Source organism: Dermacentor silvarum, chromosome 1 (genome assembly GCF_013339745.2).
Source record: "Dermacentor silvarum isolate Dsil-2018 chromosome 1, BIME_Dsil_1.4, whole genome shotgun sequence".
NCBI classification, from domain to species: Eukaryota; Metazoa; Arthropoda; class Arachnida; order Ixodida; family Ixodidae; genus Dermacentor; species Dermacentor silvarum.
This window is the reverse complement of record NC_051154.1, coordinates 111,494,112-111,513,737: the sequence shown is the minus strand read 5'-3', so window position 1 is coordinate 111,513,737 and position 19,626 is coordinate 111,494,112. Positions and strand designations below refer to the sequence as shown.

At 48.5% G+C, this 19,626-nt stretch overlaps 1 protein-coding gene across 1 annotated transcript in view; it reads left to right on the top strand.

Moving 5' to 3' along the window:
* LOC119435085 (synaptopodin-2-like) overlaps positions 1-10,252 on the top strand; it is a 116,641-nt gene extending 106,389 nt beyond the window's left edge. Inside the window, exons 9-11 of the mRNA XM_037702043.2 lie at positions 389-724; positions 5,901-6,168; positions 9,074-10,252. Of these exons, the coding sequence (XP_037557971.1) occupies positions 389-724; positions 5,901-6,168; positions 9,074-9,348 (879 nt within the window). The 3' untranslated portion in view covers positions 9,349-10,252. The remainder of the gene's footprint in view (positions 1-388; positions 725-5,900; positions 6,169-9,073) is intronic.
* Positions 10,253-19,626: the final 9,374 nt, after the last annotated feature.

The following is a 19,626-nucleotide window of genomic DNA, read 5'->3' as shown; positions in this document are numbered from 1 at the left end:
CGTGCACGGGAAGCCTACTATCTATATTCAGCTTTCTCGCCATACTCTGTGCTCGCACTTTTTACGGCGGCATTCTGGGGTCGTAAACCGACGATACCGATGTCGCGGGGGGCTCAGGGGAAAACTGGGCAGGACTATTAATCTCAGCTTACTCCTTCGTGAGGAAGAAAGGATGAGCAGTCGTCCAAATAAAACAAATACATCCTTTAAAGAGGTTCGTGTTGAAGCCGATTCGCTACGTAGGGCAACTACACCCCCTTGTTTCGTCTGACTGGATTGTCGACGTGCCGGTTTTTCAACTATGCTAGAGTGACGGCTTTCAATCGCATCCCCATGATAGGCCTATGTGGTCTTGCAGTACAACTTTTGCTAAACTTCCTACACGCAGGGTCCCCCGAAACTGAAACTTATCCTAGACCCAAGGCACCTACAAGACGCCAACACGCTGCGCTCGACGGGTATCAGCATCGTCGAGCACAACGCCATCAGTCCGGAGGTGTGCCTCGATCTGGTGAAAGACCTGAACTCGCCGTGCGGCAAAGGAGCGGCCATGTTCGCCAAGCGCAAGAAGAAGTCCGAAGACTGGGTGGTAGACGTGGAGCGCATCAAGGCCCAGCTGGGAGACCGCTGGCCGGAGCCGCACCAGCCGGTAGCTCCCATTCGCACGCCCATCAAGACACCCGTAGATCGCTTCAAGGAGTCGCTGGTGAACCCCAGGCTCAGGGTGAGTGCGAAGGCAGCCGTCACCTCCTTGACGTCACCACGACGAACCAAGGCACCAGCTGGTGCAATGGCACTATATAGTTAGACGAAGTATTAGCACCGTGGCCAACAAGATTAGTCTAAAAACGTGCACTTTACGCCTCACCGAATTCAGTATAAAGGGTGTTTTGAATAACTTGCGCCAAACCTCGAAAAAAGTAGGCACGCGCTACATGAGCATAGCCGGCACATTGTTCACAGTCCTCTTGAGCAACACGCATTTCCTTTTTTTTTTTTTTTTTTTTGCATTGAGCGATAATTGACTACTTAATGAAGATTATGAAGCTGACTGTTTAACTGTCGACCCTAAATATAACATTCGATGTATAAGATCTTCAAGAGTGAGTTCAGAAACACGCTAACGATTTATTTCAACGAAAATAGCTCTTTTTTTTTTTTTTTTCTTGTCGAGTTCCGAAGAAATCGCGCAGGATCTAAAAAAGTACCACGTGTCTAGAGACGCTGGTGCGCTGCCGCGTTATAGCGCTCGAACATGCTTCTATCTAAAACCCCTCTTTTTAAAAAGTAGCGCCAACCACTTCCCTCCTCCTCCGTTCCACTATAGTGTTCTAGAATAGGGGTAGTGGGCTCAGATGACGGCTCCGCTTGAGGCCCTTGATGTCGCCTCCGAGAGGTGGCGCTACAAACATTCTCACCTGAAACGTTTTGCAGTCTGGCGCGTACGCTATGCGGGTTATTTCACTGCATAGCGTAAATCTAAATAAGTTCTTGCTATCTGTATTACCGGAAAGGCGTCAATTCGCATTTTGTGCTATATATATAACTTTGCCATTGTGACTGCGACGGCTCGGGAGGTGTTATCGATGACCTCGCGAGTGCATGAATTTGGGCGCTGGTTCACCACTAAAATGGGCAGCTTGCGGTAGTTTGTAGCAGTTGCCAGTTACTGTGATGATAATGTGAGCGCGATGATTCCTTTAACGATGATTCGTTTACAGTACTAGTTATCACCGTGTAATCGTCCACTGCGGTCCAGTAAGGCCAGCGTCGAGCTAGCGCCGCTCTCATTAGCAGTGGACCGTTGCCCAAGCTGACCGCACTTGGTCAAGTTGCGGACAGTTTTATTGCATCATAAATGCATATACACGACGTGTGGGTACACATCGCCGGAAAGAAAAACACGGCGCATCTATTTATGAAAAATTGTTTTCCCTAAACTATCAAACAAGCTTATTTCTCATTGTATACAATAATTCGAGCAATGATTTCAGCGAGCAGGCGGCAGTATCATTGAGCGCATAAAATTGCTTTTATTTTCGAATGCACTTTCAAGTTCATACATTTTATTAGGAACAGCATCGAAACAAAAACGATGTAAAATATTGTTGCAGCAGTGAAAAATAGGCAAAAAGGAGCCCAACCGAAGAATACTCGAAGAACTGCACAGATTCCAACAATATTACAAGCTCCCTGTTAGTGCATGCAGGAAATATTTCTGTTTACAACAATAACAATGTTTACAAAAAAAACATTTTTTTTTTCTCACAGAGCACACACTAGATCACTTTAAGAGCAAGCTTAAGAATATGCAGTACGGCGAAATGAAAAAAAAAAAAAAAAGCTCTTTGCCGTGAACGACATGAACGAAGCCCCTGATTATGTAACGCGGTTCAAAGTGCAATTCGCACACGGCACATGTTTGGTCAAGCTTCTTTTCTTCACAGTGTAAGTTCCTTTCCCACTGTTGTCTCCTTGTGGGACGCTGAATAGAGACGCCTTCGGCGAGCCTGTCCGGCACCCTGGTGCAAAACAATAATTGCGCCGGCGACTAGGCATAGTTTCTTAGCGCACCGTAGAACGAGCACAAAGGATGTCCGAGGACGTTGCAGAGACAAGTCGACGAACGTTGCACTTTACAAAAACAATCAAAATCAAGTCGATTCGCGTACTCGTGTGCAGACTGCAGCAAGCAAATGGCAGTGACAGGAGCGCACGCGCTGGCACGGGTCTTCAGGTGGAACTAGCTTCAGCGCCCCTAGCGGCCTCCGGCTCCGGCGACATACGCGGCTTCAGCTGGAAGCGTGCGCCGCATAGGGCAGAGAGCACACTACCCAATATTCTAGTACACTGTAGTTCCACTGTCGCGCTCGGCGCGGCCAGCGCGATCTAGGCGCGATCTCGACAGTGGCGCCGCTCATGTCGACCCTGCCGTAGCAGACGATGGCTAACGCGCTACTAGAGGAAATTCGCGGAAAACTTCGATCGCGCCCTGCGGGGCAGTTTTTGAGGCGCGATTTTGCTTCGTCAGTCAGTAACTGGCCTTAATAATGCCTTTTTGGAAGTAGCAACGCAACGATGCGAGACGGCGCAAATGCCAAGTGTGCAGCAAGCGTTTGCGCTCGCCGGATGGTAAAAAAAAAAAAAAAAAAAAAAAAAAAAAGCATTTTGCCCTCGTCTTGTCGTTTGCGGCAACTGAAGGCACAGCAGCATGCCATCACAACGAAGTTCTTGTCCCTAACACGTTTGATCCGTTTGTGCGTACAGCACTTTCGTCGCACAGGTCCGAGAATGGCGGTCGGAGCGAGCTGGAAAGAAAAAAATATATACAAAAGCGCAACGCGTGCTTCCGCATGACACGGATTGGCCAATGGGAGAGCCGATAAGTGGTTCTTGAGGGAAAGGGAAAGGTTGGCGCTATCTTCTGCAGCCCTTGAGGGAGCACGGCTCAGCGCCAACGGGGAGGGGTAAGTGGGAGCGAAAGAAGGGATAGAGTGGAGTCGCCATGGCTGGGCGAAGCAAAACCGGCAGGCATAGGCGGCACGTATCAGGCCGAGATGGAAGGCCTTGGTGTGCTGCAGAGCGGAGGAGGCTGGGGCGATAGGAGGCGGCAAGGAGGAAACGCCGGGGTGAGCGCGGTGGCGGCAAGATCTAAGAATGGCGCTACTTTTTATGTAGAGGGGCTTTACTTTTATCGAATGATCCAACCATGACTGCTGCTGCGCGTAGACAGGGTATACGCCTACTCTTAATCGAAGGTGATGGATTCGAGACCACGGCCCTCGCCTTCACGTTTGTCACAATAACTTGCCTGCTGAAGTGATGTGACCACATGATATAGCGATAGCTCATGATGCTGCGTTATCGTTTTCGCTTTAGACAGGCTATGGAAAGGGTGAAAGGGCTGTGCCAGCGAATAGCGATGCATCCGAGACGAAGGTTTTGGGTCGTTGCCTCGAAATCATCGTTTTCATGCATTCAGTCTACGTGTAACACAGTATTCACTTAAACAAGTTAGATGACACAATGTGGCTGCGCAAAAGCGCATCGTTACTTGGTGCTTCCAGGGCTTCATTTAGTTATCGTGCGCTTTCTTTGGGGCCCGGAAACATCTAAACCACAGCAGCTGTCTCAATGGAAACATATAGATCGGGTGTTTCTAAATATGTTCTACAACTTCTCCACTGATATTCTTGCGTTGAAATCAGTCTTTTGATGCATAGTTCACTATCTTTAAATTCTCATCGCAAAAAAATACTCTCAGTGCCTCACGAAGCTGGTCAACAATATATTGAGTTGTTTGTTGTTGCTGCCTCTAGAGTTGGTGCATTCACCTGCTGTGCACCTGCCTTTTTTTTTTAATTAAACGTTCTGTATACTTCGTATGTAAAAATTCGATATATAGATAATGCGATATATAAAATGATAGGCCCTTAGGCAAACGGTGGCTAACTGATTGGTGCGTCCGAGAGCCGCTGAGTTACTGCACGCAACTCGGGGAGCAGTTTCACCCGAAAGGCGAAGCATCAATTGCGATAGCAACTTAGCCGAGAGCTATACGGAGTAAGGATAGTAGTTTTATCAGCTGTATAACTTGGACATGCAGCAGCACCAGCAACGCGCAAAACTGTTGTCGACGCCGTCGCCGTTTTGCCCGCGTTCGCACCGAACGCGCGCGGCGTTGGTGACTATTGCCAGGGCCTCTGGGGGCGGCTCGGAGGTTTTCGACGAGATCAGAACGGGAAACTCGTCGAGCAGCGTCGGAAATCTTTACCACCTTCTCGCCTCGCAACGTTTTTATATAAATACGCATTTGGTGCCGCAGCTAAACGTCGCCTCTCCTCCCTCCCTCCAGAACGCGTGTTTGCTCTCCGCGGTGTGTTCGCTCCCCGTGAAAGCGCGCGTCCCTCGCGCCCTTTCACTCGCACATACAGCGTCCGGCGCGCGGTGACGATTTCCTCGCCGTTGACGTCATACGGAACCTCACGGCGACCGCGACGGCGATGGCGACGGCGACGACGACGACGACAGCAGAAATCCTCTTAGGGTGTCCATATAATTGCTATCGCAATAATAAATGTGCGAGTATTTAAGCTATACATACCCTGCATTTGAGTTCATTTTGATTTGTTGTTTTCCCATGAGTAATTTCAGATCCTCTTTTGTGATGATCTCGGTGATGCATCTGTTCGAAGCGCTCTATGCCTCCGAACTTTAATGTGCTCTATATTGTTAGCTTTGCATCATTTGCGACGTCGCTTACTCAATTTTGCTTGAATTATAGCATTGCCAAACTTTCTAAGCCACTGCACGCTCAAGCGGGCCTGTCATCGGACTGCGTACTGGGGCACATATTGAACATTTGCCCTTCCAAGTCCCCAGAGATTAAGACCAGGATAGGCAATGTTCGTCCCTCTTCGTATCTTCAAAGTGCCAGGCACACCTTTTCTTTTTTATTTATTTTATGAAAATAAACGAAATAAATGTAGTCATCCTATAATAGTGATGGATACTCGTGTTCGCATAATAATAATAATAATAATAATAATAATAATAATAATAATAATAATAATAATAATAACAATAATAAGGAGACCTAGTCATTCAGTGGGTGGCTCCAAAACATTTGACAAATACTGTACATTCTTCCATTGGTCAGCTGCGATATGTCCGTAAGAGAATACCTGACGAAGCTTTTATTCGACTAACATGGCGAATACACGTTCTGAACTATCAGGGCTTTCGATTAGGACAGCGCATTAGTTATGGAAACGTTCTGCCGCTAAACAATGGCAACAGCTCGGAAGGAGCTACCATCACCTATTACACAAAATGAGGTAGGAAAAAGCAGTCACAAGAAACATAAGTGCCACGAATTTGTGTTTCGCGCTTCTCTGCAGCTGGTGAAGAGTCCCTGGGAGGCGGCGCTGGAGTCTCCCATTGGCAGCTGCGAGAAAGCTTTCGCCATGGTGCGTCCCGAGGAGGTCGTTGAAAGCGTGATCCGTGCCGCTGAAGCCAAGGGGGTCCCCGAACCGGCTGCGTACCAGAACGGGCTGGCTGGCGCCTATGAGCCAGCCGCCTACGAGCCGCGGCCGTCCGCCGCCCTTTACAATCCCAAGGACCCGTGCTTGGCCAGGGCTCCTCGGGGCTGGCGGGGCACCGCCACGCGTAAGTGCGATGCATTAGCCACTGACGTTCAACTTCGCAGAATGCTGACAGTTGTGCGGATTTTTACACGCTATCCTGTCACTGACGCCTACCAAGATCGCTCCGTAGGAAGTCATTTTTGTTGATTATTCTTTCAGACTGGTACCTCCTCGTAATTGTGTGTTGCTGGATACAAGGGCCGTTGCATCGGTTTTCTTATGCCCAAACCTGGGGCCATATTCTCGGCCAAACACCCTTTAGGGGATATTTCCACTTTCGCAAGACTTCACGTGCATAGCACAGGACATGTTGGCGTCCACGGGCGTCAGTGTTCTATGGCATTGTGCTAAGACAGCGCGCTTGGCACAGTGCCAAGAATGCGGTCGCTCTTAGACGCTCATGCATCCGGTGCTGTCGTGCGAGGTATCTCGAATATAACAGTATCCCCGAAAAGTGATCAACCGAGAATACGGCCCCTGGTGCGTTATAAAGTAAAACTATTCCAAGCTATTTCTATTCCATTTCCGCAATGAGCCATCCACGATTCCCCAGCAAACTTTTGGGCAACCTCCACTTCGCCTGTCTGTCACGCAACTTCACGCAATGTTACGAAAACCGCGAAAACTCCCCACCTGACATGACATGTACCCACTGATTATGGATAATTAGAACGAACACAAGAAAAACATTTCCTTCCGATTCTACGCCTTTCTCACCATTAGCCTTCTATGATTGGTCAAAATGTTTTCGGGCTGCGCCCACTTCGCCTGACGTCACGCGACGTCACAAAACCGCGAGAACTCACCCCGTCAAAGTGGCATGTACGCACTAAAGATGCATTAATATGCCGAACAAAACTGGGCCCGAATTCACACAAACTTCTTACGCTAGAATTTTCCGTAAGAAATGATTTTAGCCAATCCGGATGCCAGACATATTATTAGTGAAGGCGGCCAGCCAATGGCAAAGCGAACTTACGAAAGAAAAGCTTTGTGAATCTGGCCCCTGATTTTTTTTTTTTCGGAATAGCCAGAGACTATCCCGGTCCCAAAGGAATAGATGTCTGTCTACCGATCATTCGGACACTGACTACTCGGAGCAGTCATGTACCATGAATCTATTTGCCTATATTAAACATTTTTGCGTGGCAGTATAATGTTGTCAAACCCTTTCGGCACGTTTACGACATCGCTCTGCCAACTCTTCTTCGCTAAGGACCAGTTTTAGCGGCATTTTTAACCTCCCGTTGCACGCCGCCGCGAATTTCGACCAGCCACCGCAAGCTAAGCAAGGGGAAGCGGGCCAATCGCAGACGCCGGCACCACCCTCCTCATTCGGTTATCTACTTTCACTGCGGGTAGCCGGCCGGTCGGAGAACTGGCTAACCTCCCTGTCTTTCCGTCTGTTCCTTCTTCCTTCCTTCCTACTTTCACTACGCTAGCACGGCCCCCCGAAACCCTCGCCACTGCTGCGTGCTCCTCACCTCTTTTCAGCTAGATAAGAAAAACCTGTCAACATAGGCAATGCTATTCGCTTTGAAAGCAAACAAAAGTGACCTCCTATAAATGAGGATAGAGTTTCACTGGTCGGTACAAACAACGCTGCGTACGTGTCAGCGCCCGATGCTTGCGTCAGCGGTTGCGTAAATTTGACGTCGAGAGACGAATAAAAATAGACAGGAATAGTTTTACATTATAGGGCCCCTGGTTTGGTCATAAGAAAACCGATGTGAGGGCCCATGTCTCCAGCAACACGCAATTAGATGGATCGATGGCAGTGCACTTCATATGAGTGAAAGTACAGGGGTAGCGACCGAGTGCATTGGATTGATTGGAAAGTGTTCTAGGTTTCTAAACGCATACTACTTGAATTTAAAAAAAAATTATGGGGCTTTATGGGTCAAAACCACCATCTGAATATGAAGTACGCCGTAGTGGAGGATTCCGGATTAATTTGGACCACCTAGGGATCTTTAACGTGCACCTAAATCTAAGTATACATGGGTGTTTTCTGCATTTCGCCCCCACTGAATTGCGGCCGCTGTGGCCGGGATTCGATCCCGCGACCTTGTGCTTAGCAGCCCAACACCACAACCACTAAGCAATCACGGCGGGTCATTACTTGAATGCCCAGCGTACCGCGAAGAGATTTTGCCTTGAACGCCAAATAGACATGATTTGACACGCTCCGCTCACATTACGTGGCATGCTATCCTATGCCCTGCACTTCAAAAGAGCGGCGGGCTTTGCATTTATTGTTCCGATATCTTCCAGAAGTTTGCCTTCTCGGAAAGGTTCGCTTCATGACATAGAAAGACCTGTAAATGTCATTATCGGGTTTAAGCACTCATTTTATTTCTATTTTTATTTTTCCCACTTTAATTCGATCTAATCCCCTTCCCCCTCCCTATGCAGAGTAGCATGTCAGCGGTCGTACGCACGCCGGCAAGAAAAAGCTGTCTTCCAATAAAGAACTTCTCTCTCTCTATGCCCTGGGTATTTCACGCACTTGGTCAATGTTCTTTTCCCAACTGCAATAACAGCAAGTGCTCCAGAGGGGATTCGCTAGATTTTCCAATGATGAAATCGGACGTTTTATGTTACTCCTATAGACTCAGAACACGAAACGTAAACAGCGCCCGTGTTCACCTTAAACACGTTTCCTCTGAGCCGTTACTGCGTTGTTTCCCTCTTTGCTTTTGTCACTAAGCTGCAAGATAGAAGTCAAGTTAATGTTCTGTCTGCACGCACGCACCTTATTCCTCGAATGTTCGCGATCTTGGTTGTAAGCCTCGGTAGGTTATTACATTGTCACTGCTACGGTGCACAGCTCGCCAGCTGTCGCAGGACGCCGCAGTAGAGAACCGTACTGGGCATGCACTGCAAATCTCCTCGCATGTGGCTGAAGTGCCGTGTTTCATGTGCAGAGCCCGCTCCCGAGCCCAGCGGCGGCTCCTGGCCCAGCGCCGGCGGCAGCGCTGCCCCGTCCTCGAGCGTGAGTCCGTGCCCGCCGTTGCAGACTGGTGGAGCCGTCCAGCCCAGCGCCTTGAGCCCGCTTCCCGCATTCGGGTTGCCGGCTGCGAGCAGCATCAATCTGTCCCAGTTCCAGAACTTCAACAGCTTGCCGAGATCGTGGTCGCCGCGCTGCTCCAGCCAAGCCGCGTTTCGGCCCGTGAAGGCCCCTACCTTCTACGCCCGCTAATCCCAAGGCCGTAGCTGGAGAGGCTAGTGTTGAAGTCAGGCTGTCATTTGCTGGCTCAGCAAGAACACCGCCCACGCAAGCCCTTGCTTAGGAACCATAAATGACCGCCAACAGCCGCAAATACCTTAGAAATTACCTTCTTTTTTTGGCGGCGCAAGTACCGTATACGTCGCCGTGCAGCCAAAGCTGCGGGTTGTCTGTCATATGGTACGTATTTTGCGTATCTTGTGACACAACTTCGGGCTACAACAGACCTTCCTAATACGAACTCTGCACGCCGACTTGCACAACCAAAACGTCCTCCTTTTGGGGCTTCCTTCCACATCATTGCACACAAATGTACTTATCAGCGTGTGTGCAAGGTGCTAAAGCTTATTTCAGGAGCGCAGTAATCCAAGTGTTAATTGCATCGTTGAAGAAACTTTTATGCCTTCTCGCTTCCTGTTGTCCATGTGCGCCTTGTATTTCCTGCGCACCACTTAATGGTTCGACCTCCTCAATGCGATATGTGCAGAAGTCTTCGTATTATCCGGACTATTCACGATTTGTAAGAGATGTTATCTATATCCTGCAACCTTCTTTCGTGGCTCGGCTCATCAGTTCTTGTTGCATCGGCAAAAGACACGTTGACTTCAAATGAAATCATTGTTGGCGACTTGCCTGCTTCCCACCTTTTTCCTTAATATTTAAGAGGCAGAAATGCTTTCATGAGTGATAATGCAGTGTGTGTGCGTGTGTGTGAGTGCAGAGAAGACACAAGAAGAAGAAGAAGATAAAAGCCCCAAAAAGCGACTCAAAAGAAGGTCCCGTCATACACCTAAAAACAAACGGAATGCGCTGCAGGTTGAAATTGACTATACTAGTACCTTTTGCAGAGGCACATGCTAATAAAAACACAAAGTGCCGCGACATAGCACATTGGTCACCACGAAAAAAAAATCGCGAATGAAACATACCGCTCATGATGGAGGAGTATGTTTTAATGCAGAGAAAAGAGGAGACCCGACTCATGAAACACACCACTGTGGCAATGCTGCCACGTGATGTAACATTAAATTGGCGTAAATAAGTTGCTCCGAAGTTGAGGCGCAGCTTCGGAACAGTGGCATTGACTATAGAGACATTCGAAGTGGGACAGATGACGCTAACAACTATGCACTTCGTAAGGAAGTCCCCACTACGCAGTGATCCCTTCGCGTTCGGGATTCTCACTGCTCATTTTGCATACCCTCCAAGCAAGCTGTATTTTAATGGTTGTGTTCGCACAAGAGAAACTAGTTGCTAATATGACACAGCAATGGTGGACGCTGATGCACGGATAGCACGGAATTACGTCGAGTGAAGCACGAAGCATCGATAAAAGCACAGTTGATCATAAGTTCGCCAACCTCAACACTGCGACACCACACGACCCATGACCCGACTGAATTCGACCGGGCGGCACATTTTATACATCAAGAAAACGTTCGTGTATTTAATGACGACGTGTTTGCATGTTTTTCTGAGCCGCCGAGCACGGATCTTGCGCGAACGTCCGGCAGGTGGGCTTTCCTTGCGAATCAATCCTGGGGCCGTATTCTGTAACGCTTCGGTTTTCGAAGGATTCGGTTTGGCGGTGGCGTCACATTGGGGCGGTCCGTTGACGTAATGAAAACAAGTGAAAGGACAGAGACCAATCGGCGCGAAGGTTTCTTTTTGTGGCAGTGAACGTCACAAACCGAGTAATAATATAGCAATTTACGAGCGCTTCTTGGTAAATAAAAATAATTTGTTCATGGTATTGATGAGGTTTACGTTTTTCATCATGAAACGCGTGTGAGTTGTACTGGCGGTGAGTGACTTAACGAATTTTGTTTACTTCGGTTGACCCATTTATGCCGCTAGGTGGGACGTCGTACGCCAACTTCGCGTTGCGGCCAAAATACACACTCAAGTTCCTCGCACAGTCGGAGCGCTGTCTCTTTTGAGAATCTTAATTGTCGCCTGAATCCCTCATCTGCCATCTCAAAGGCGTCTTGTCGACGTCGAGGTTGTCGCTGTCTATCACGGAGGCTCGCTAAAAGCACGATAACAGGCGCCACAGGCACCGCACACGCCGTCATTTTGCTCCGAGTGCCGCGATCTCGCCCGTGCACACGGCACGCACAGGCTCTGCACACGGCACACCGCACTTCGGATCAGACCGAAGCAGCGCGCGCGGCTTCGCTTCGTAGCAGACGACAAATTCGGTTTCCGCGTGATTGACATGTGCGTGACGTCAGCAAAAAATGCGTTCGCGCCCTGAGGCGGTGGCGTCACCCAGGCGGCGACCAATCGCTGCACGCAAACCGAATCCTTCGAAAACCGAAGCGTTACAGAATACGGCCCCTGGTTACAGTAACGCACTCGCATGGCGCACATCGAAGGGCTTCGACAAAAGGCCCTTCCGAACTCGCAAGAGTATAGCGCATTTCCCACAGTGCGTGACACACCTGGAACACAAGCGATGGCACACTGCAGCCGAGAGGCGGCAGGTACTATACAATTTCTCGCTATCACACACGCTACATAACACGACACGTCTGAACCGCAATCGCGTTCGACATTGCAAAGACGCGTGGCTGGCTCATCAAATTTCATGAGCGCCTGTGCCTCGTCAGCCAAGATAACAGGCGTGTGTACCTTATGCGCAACCGTGCACACTGCAGAAACAAGGAAGTGTCAAAGTAACTTAACCGGCAGCTAAAAGGTAAGCAAGGGCCCCACCACAGCAGCGCCCTATACCGATGTATAGAATAAAACATTTCGTTGACCAGTTGATCATTAAAACAATCACTGTGCCATACGCACAAGGATCTTGACAACAAAGCCTTACAATAGCGAGCGAGCGCCTTTCCTTCAGCCGTGAGAATTTTCCAGTGGCGCCAAAAACGGTGGAAGGATAAGGCATTTACCCACTATTATCTATTCTGCCGCATTACCTTCATCATTTCTCAGCTTAGCTGTTTCATTTATTAAAGTGAGTTCGCAACGATGCCGATCGAAAGTACGAAAAGCACGCGAGAAAAATGGTGTTTCTATAACACCATACGCGAGTAGCGTGCGCCGTGGACTGCACATTTAGCGGTGCTAGGGGGAGCAACCACTTTCCGCTGTAAATACTCACTAACGAAACGATAAGATGCAAGCGAAGCACCACGACGATATGGCCTGCGTTGGCACAAATGGCCCTTCTCGCCTAGCTCATTTGCTGAAACTGCATCAGCGCTGGGGAGTTATTGGCCACGCACAATGCGCTGTAATAGCGAACAGCTCGTGTGCCAAGCGCGAGGATGACAGCGTACAACGGTACCGCTGAGAACGAATAACAAACTCACGGCCTTTGTAGCGTAACCGCAAAAGAAACATTTTTTTTTACCCCAGTAGATGAGAAAAAGCAGCCTATAGATTCCAGTTTGCGTGCGTGCGATGTTCTTCTTTGTCGATGTTTGTTTGTTTGATTCTCGACAAACGGCGGAATAAAACCTTTCTGCTCCCGTCTCTTTCCGGATGTCTGCCCCCTTTTTTTTTTTTTTTTTTTTTTTTCCAGTTGCGTGGTGCTTTCCAGGTCATCGGAATGGGCACACATAGAAGCAATACGGTAGAAGCAATACCTAGTTACTGCAGTCAAAATATGTAGAAGTTAGGAAAACGCATGCGTTTCTTATCTCTCTACAATAAATTTTATTTCCCATTTCTTACATCCAATCACCCTATAGGTACGCCTAAAGAAGTCGCCGAACAGAGCATGGGCGCCTTGTGCAATCCCAATGAATCGAAACAATCTCCCTACACACCCCGACACGGCTCACCATTCCCTTTCCAACGCTGTATCACTGATAAACTTTAGGAGGAGCGAAGCACCTCTCTCCTAAATATCCAATGTCCTCTCGGGATCATAATATCACTTGCATTTGAGTGCGGTGCCGCCTTGCGCTCCAGTTCATCTATTAATGTGGGTCGTCGTGGTTTGCAAAACGCGCAACGTATTGGGCTCAGTGCCAACTTATTTTTGATACTAGGTGTTGCTTGCTGGACTGCGAAGTGTTTCAGACCACATCGCGTTTGATAGGTCGCGTTCAGGCGAAGTAATTGCCGGCAACTTTTACAAGGCCTCCTGCACCAAGCAACACCCCTCCTAATAAACCTAACCCCCGCCCCTGTTTCCACGGCCTTTAAAATACATTGCAAGCTTTCTGCAACAAACAATGGTTACGCCTGGTATTCGCAACACTTTACAGGAACTGCATGCACTGGCCATTCCCCGGTGTTTTTCAGCGAAGCTAGCATTGCGACTACATTAGCCCTAAGCGCAATCTATAGAACGCTCGCGTGACTTCAGGTCCGGTATTCGCGTCTGTCATCTGCTAAATCCGAGCGGCGCATGCGTGCCTCCAACAGTGTTTCTGTTGGTTCGCACTAGTTATCCATGCTAGTACACTTCTGGTGTCCTTTCAAATAGCTTTATCGGCGGTTTTCGTTTGTAAAAATTTCTAAAAGGTTCAACAATCTATTTCTTAAAAGCAACGTTCACAGCACCGGCCGACGGAGCTCGGTCCAGCGTGTTTTAATGAGTGGTTGTTAACGCTAGAGCGGAAGTTCAGGTGAATAATCAAAGCATAAACTAGAAAAACAGGATAGAACAACTGTGTAAGAGACTATATAGAGAAATATTTGCTGGAGTTCAACAAGCATGTAAGAAGTGCTGGCTACATATAAATTCTATAACATTTACTTTGATCTTAATCCGCTAACACTTGCGTTTTCATGACTAGTAGGTCATGGTGAAACATGCAACTTTCGCATTTGTCGACTGAAACGTCCAGCAGTAACACGTGGACTAACCTACCAAAGATATCGAGATTCTTCCAACGCCGTTTGCCGTGTGAACTGCTTTAAAAAATTGGTTAGCAGTGTGTTCATTTCGGCTGGTTTGTACATCTTTTCAAATAGCAGAATTTTGAACAGCGTGACACAAGATGGAGAAAACAGGCACAGGAAAGCGCTTTGTCCTGTTAAAAAAAAATTGTGGTTTTACGTGCCAAAACCACCATCTGATTATGAGGCACGCCGTAGTGGGGGACTCCGGATTAATTTGGACCACCTGGGGTTCTTTAACGTGCACCTAAATCTAAGTGCACGGGTGTTTTCTGCATCCCCCCCTGTCGAAATGCGGCCGCCATGGCTGGGTTGCATTGCCTTATGCCTCTTTTCTACGTGCTGTGTCGCGCTGTTCAAAATTCTGCTATTTCACAAAAATAGGGTGTTCGACTCTGGTAGTAGGAGCCAGTATACCACAAGGGAAACGGGTTGAGGCTGTCAGTTGTCGGTATGCGCACAAGGAAATGGCCAGTACTTATTCCCATTTAATACTACGTGTTGCACTGATGTTTATAATTTACAGGTTTATATTGCTTGAGGAACAGTTATGGCAAGTTCGTTTCGAAAAGCTGATCTAGACAGCTACTCGGCCCAACTTTTTGGTCGTACGGTTGCAGCGTACGGTTGCAGCCAGCAACCGTACGGTTGCAGCCAGCAAGAAATCGAAACCACACTTGTCGTGTGGGACAAACTGAAACTATAATTCACGAAGGTGGTCTAAATCAAGCACATTCAGGACACTTGTGATGTCTTCTTTATGGGTCGGTGCTTCGTGGACTAACGAAGTGAATAGCTGTTTGTACTTAAACCATAAGGTTCGAAACATCGTAATGCTAAAAAAAGTCGCAGTTTCGCCCGAAAGGCGGCGAAGCATCGATTACGATAGCAAATTAGTAGACAGCTATACGAAGTAAGGATATGAGTTTTATCGGCCGTATAAAGTTGTAAATATTCACTCACTAACTAAATAAACAAGCACGGTGTCAGGCACGCAGAGGTAAACATGAACACATCTCGCTCGATGACCGCGGAAACTCGTCAAAACGCTGGAGTGACAAAGCGCGCCAGCGGCAGAGAGCAAATTTACCTTCGCGGTGTCTGCCGCTTCAACGCTACCTAAGCGTCGAAAGCACAGTGCATACGAAGCTACCGGCACTCGGCGCATGCACTTTGTCCCCATCGCAGATCGCTTTGAAGATGAGGCCCACGCGGGCGCACACGTCGTCCACATCGCAGATCGCTTTCAAGATACGGCGCTCGCGTGGCAGCTCCGTGAGCACCAGCTGCGGGAGCAGAACACACCCCCCCCCCCCGTCACCTCCTCCCCGTTCCTCGCACGCGAACGAAGACCGCGCGCTTCCGGCCGCCTTGCTCTCTCGCGTGTGCGAGATCAAGCTGCGGTTGCCGGCTCCCCTCGCACGCTTTCACTCGCACACAGCGTACAGCGCGCGGCGACAATTTAGTGGGGACGCCGTAGTGGGGGACTCCGGAATAATTTGGACCACCTGGGGTTCTTTAACGTGCACCTAAATCTAAGTACACGGTAGGGATGGTAATATCGATGAACGGTTACTCGATTAATCGACTAAAAGTCTGCCACAAAACAATTAATCGTCATCAATGTCTACCTTTAATTTAATCGGTTTAATCGATTAAACCACTTTGATTAATCGTTTTCCAGACAGTGACTAAAGTGGCTCGAAAATTTTGAAATCGTACTATAGAATGCGGAGTACGAGCAACTACAGCGCGGCTGCGAAGACCGAGAGCGACTGTCGACTGTTTTCCCGAGTCCTGCCGAGACGGCCAAGCGCTTCCCCGCTTTACGCACACGTCACACAGGCTGCCTGGGGCCGAAGATAAAACCCCTATATAAAAAAGTAGCGACACTCTCCTCCTCCACCTTCCCTCCTCCTCGATTCTCCTCTCTTGCGCGCTCGCTCCTCGACCGTGGCGCCGCCTACACCGCTCGAGCGTAGCAGACGACCTTTCGAAGAGTGAATGCGCGCTTAGCAAGGCGGTGCGTTTGAGCGTTTGCGTTTGCTTTCTAGCTTCGAGTAACTTCGTGTACAGCATAGAATTTCTGTAAGGAGGGTTATATAAATTCAGTGACGGCAGGTTTTCGTTTATTCCTGTTTTGAAAACTTCTTTTAAGTACCTAAACGAGCGCCAACGCCGTACCATGGCGACTCCGAATGTATCGCGTGCGCTACAATTAGGTACGTAACATTTGTCAAGCGCGTGTCGCAAGATCTTGTTGCGAATTGGTGTAAATAATAAGTTTGTGATCGACTGTCAACATCTTGGCGTCCAGCAAGCCCTCGGTAACCCAAATAATCCGCACCGTCCATACCATGTGAATTCGCGACGCGTATCAGATGACGTAAAAAGGCTGATAGAGGACACAAACAATCGCTGCTCTGAAGGTTCGATGGGGCATTACAAGCTACAAAGCTGTCTACATGCGTGCTTGCCAATCTTATAAGCACGCGCCAAGGCTCGGGGTGGGCGCTGGTCCTATTATGTATCTAGTGCCTCATACTCGACAGAATTTTGCGCGGCCGGTCATCCAGTCGGGACTCTGCGTACATAGAAAATGAAATCACTTTTTTAGCATTCGCTCGCGAAGCGGGAAGGCGGTAACAGCGCTTCACTCAGTCTCAAACTAGAGCATAGTGAGCTTACGTTCAGTAAATTATTTTTTCAGGTTTGTGACTTGCCACGTTAGCTCGTCCGTTCACGAAGTGACGTACTTGTCGCGAACAGAGTTGCATTAAGGTACATGCTTTGGGAACGGTTGCGAGTGGGTGACCGCACGTTTCTTTGCGAGTGCTCCACCGCCGCTTCTTAAAATTCACACACTTTAAAGCTCACGCGAATTAGCATGTATGTGCGTCTCAAAGACCTTTGATGCTGTCATTTGGCGACGAACGCACCCTGTAACTCGATTTTGGTAGAGTACGCACGTTTTTCATCGTGCCTTTGTATCGCTTATCAACCGCGCTACCGCCAACGACAAACACGAACGAAAGAGGCAAACAAAGCTGTTCGCTGTAAAGAGGGCTATTAAGTAACCACAAACGATAAAGAGTTGCTTTCCTAAGATGACTTTTTACACTCGACCCTTTAATTTTATCAAAAGGACTGCGCAGAATCTTTAAAAAAAAAGTTCCGGAATCAAGTTTCGGAATGACGTTCTCGCACGCAGCCTCGCGTGCCCGCGAATGCAAGCCTGTAGGCGTACAAAACGATTAAGCGCGCCGAATAAACGTCCAAATACACCAAAGTACACGTACTCGCAACTTACCTCGCATAGTCGTGTGGAGGGTGTTAGTCTGAAGTTCTTCCTGCCAATTCGATGAATCCACGTCTTTCTTCTTAACCCGTCGCGCTTACCGGACGGTATCGAGAAGAGTCGCTTGCCTTTGCTAGAAGTATTTTGGCATCCAAAGGCGCAGCAAGCCATGGTTATGGAAAATGCCTTGAAGCGACGTCGCACTTGCCACAAAACTTAGTTTAACGCATTCTCAAACTTAAACAACAAGGAAGAGCAACGGTACCAACGTGCGCTCCTCGCCAGTTGGTAGACGCTTATCAAGCGAAAATGGCGACGGAGCGTGATCGTAAACAAACGCAGCCAGCGTCCGGCGGCTCGGTGGTCCACGTGATGCCATTAGGCCAATACCAACGCGGCGTCGGCCTCGGACAGGGTGTGCGAGGAGGCGGCGGCATTCTTCAAAGCGTGACGCTACTTTTTTATATAGGGGCTTTAGCCGAAGAGAGCCCGCCCCCACGGAGGAAGAAAAAAAGTTGCCGCAGTTTCACCTGAAAGGCGAAGCATCAATTGCGATAGCAAAGTTGTAGAGAGCTATATGGAGTAATGATATTAGCTTTATCAGCTGTACAAACTTGGACATGCAGCAGCATCGGCAACACGCAGAACTGTTGTCGACGCCATCGGCGTTTTGCCCGCGTTCGCTCAAAATGCGTGCGGCGTTGGTGACTGTTGCCGGAGCCTCTGATATAAATAGGCACTGCGTGCCGCAGCTAAACGTCGCCTCCCTTCCCTCCCCCTCCCCACGGCCTTTCGCTCGTCGGAAGAAGGCGCGTTTGCTCTACATACATGGTGATTGTGAAGGAGAACAGAGACGCCTACTTCTGCAGCCCTTAAGCGAGCACGGCGCAGACCGCGCGTTTGTTCTCCGCCGTGCGTTCACTCCCCGTGAAAGACGCGCCCCTCGCGCTCTTTCACTCGCACATACAGCGTTCGGCGCGCGGCGACGATTTCTTCTCCAAATGACGTCATACGGAACCTCACGGCGACGGCGACGGCGACGCCGACGGCAGAAATCTGCTTTTGAGTGTCCATATAATTGCTATCGCAATAATAAACTACGGAAAGAGCATTACGTGAGGCAGCAAGTCTTGGCAAGCGAACTCGCCGTCAAGCCATTTCCTTCGCTTTTTACCTCGCAGTATAGGGTCAACACGTGACTCTGAGAGGCAACGTATTGGCCGATAATGTTTGGTTCGCAGTAGTTTCAAATCCGTGCGCACCCATTCAGCTGCTGCCCTGCACCCTGCAGCGAGGCAGCATTAAACCTACCGCGCGCTCTGATGTGGCGATCACGTGTTGGGCCGTTACTTCTTGATGTCTGTCGTGCTGCGATGCTCTCTTCTAATTTCTCCTTTCTCCATGCCCACTCTCCTCAGTGTACCATTTTTAACATACAGGGTGTTCATTTTTAAGTTTTACGGAATTTTTAGAAAGCGCCAGTTGCAGGTAGCACAATTCCTATCATTGGGGAGGCGGACATTAGTACGAGAAATCGAAACACATATTCAACTAATTAAAAAAATACTAATTAATATCATAGTTAATTAATTTATGAACATATTGCAATTTACCAATTGCAGCCGGTGAATTTATTTATTTATTTATTTATTTATTTATTTATTTATTTATTTATTTATTTATTTATTTATTTATTTCACGTACTTTCCAGGCCCGAAGGCGTTACAGAAAGGAGTGGAATCAAAAACAAAAAATAATGCAGCAAAAGTACAAACTAAAAATATTAACAAAAGGCATTCGAACAGCGGTCTTGAAGTTGCTATAGTCGGTGGTGAGTGCGACTGATGCGGAAAGGCGATTCCAGTCCGTGTTTGTCCTAGGGTTGAATGAGTTACTGTACCGGTTTGTGCGGCACAATGGCACCCCGACTTTAAGGTTGGGGTCAGTGCGGGACGAAATATAAGACGGAGGGGCAAGAAGGGTTTCTTTTAAAAGGGGGTTCAAATGAAAAACTTTGTGAGAAAGGGAAATACGGGAACATTTGCGGCGTGACGAAAGATGAGGTAAGTTAAGAGTTCGTTTCA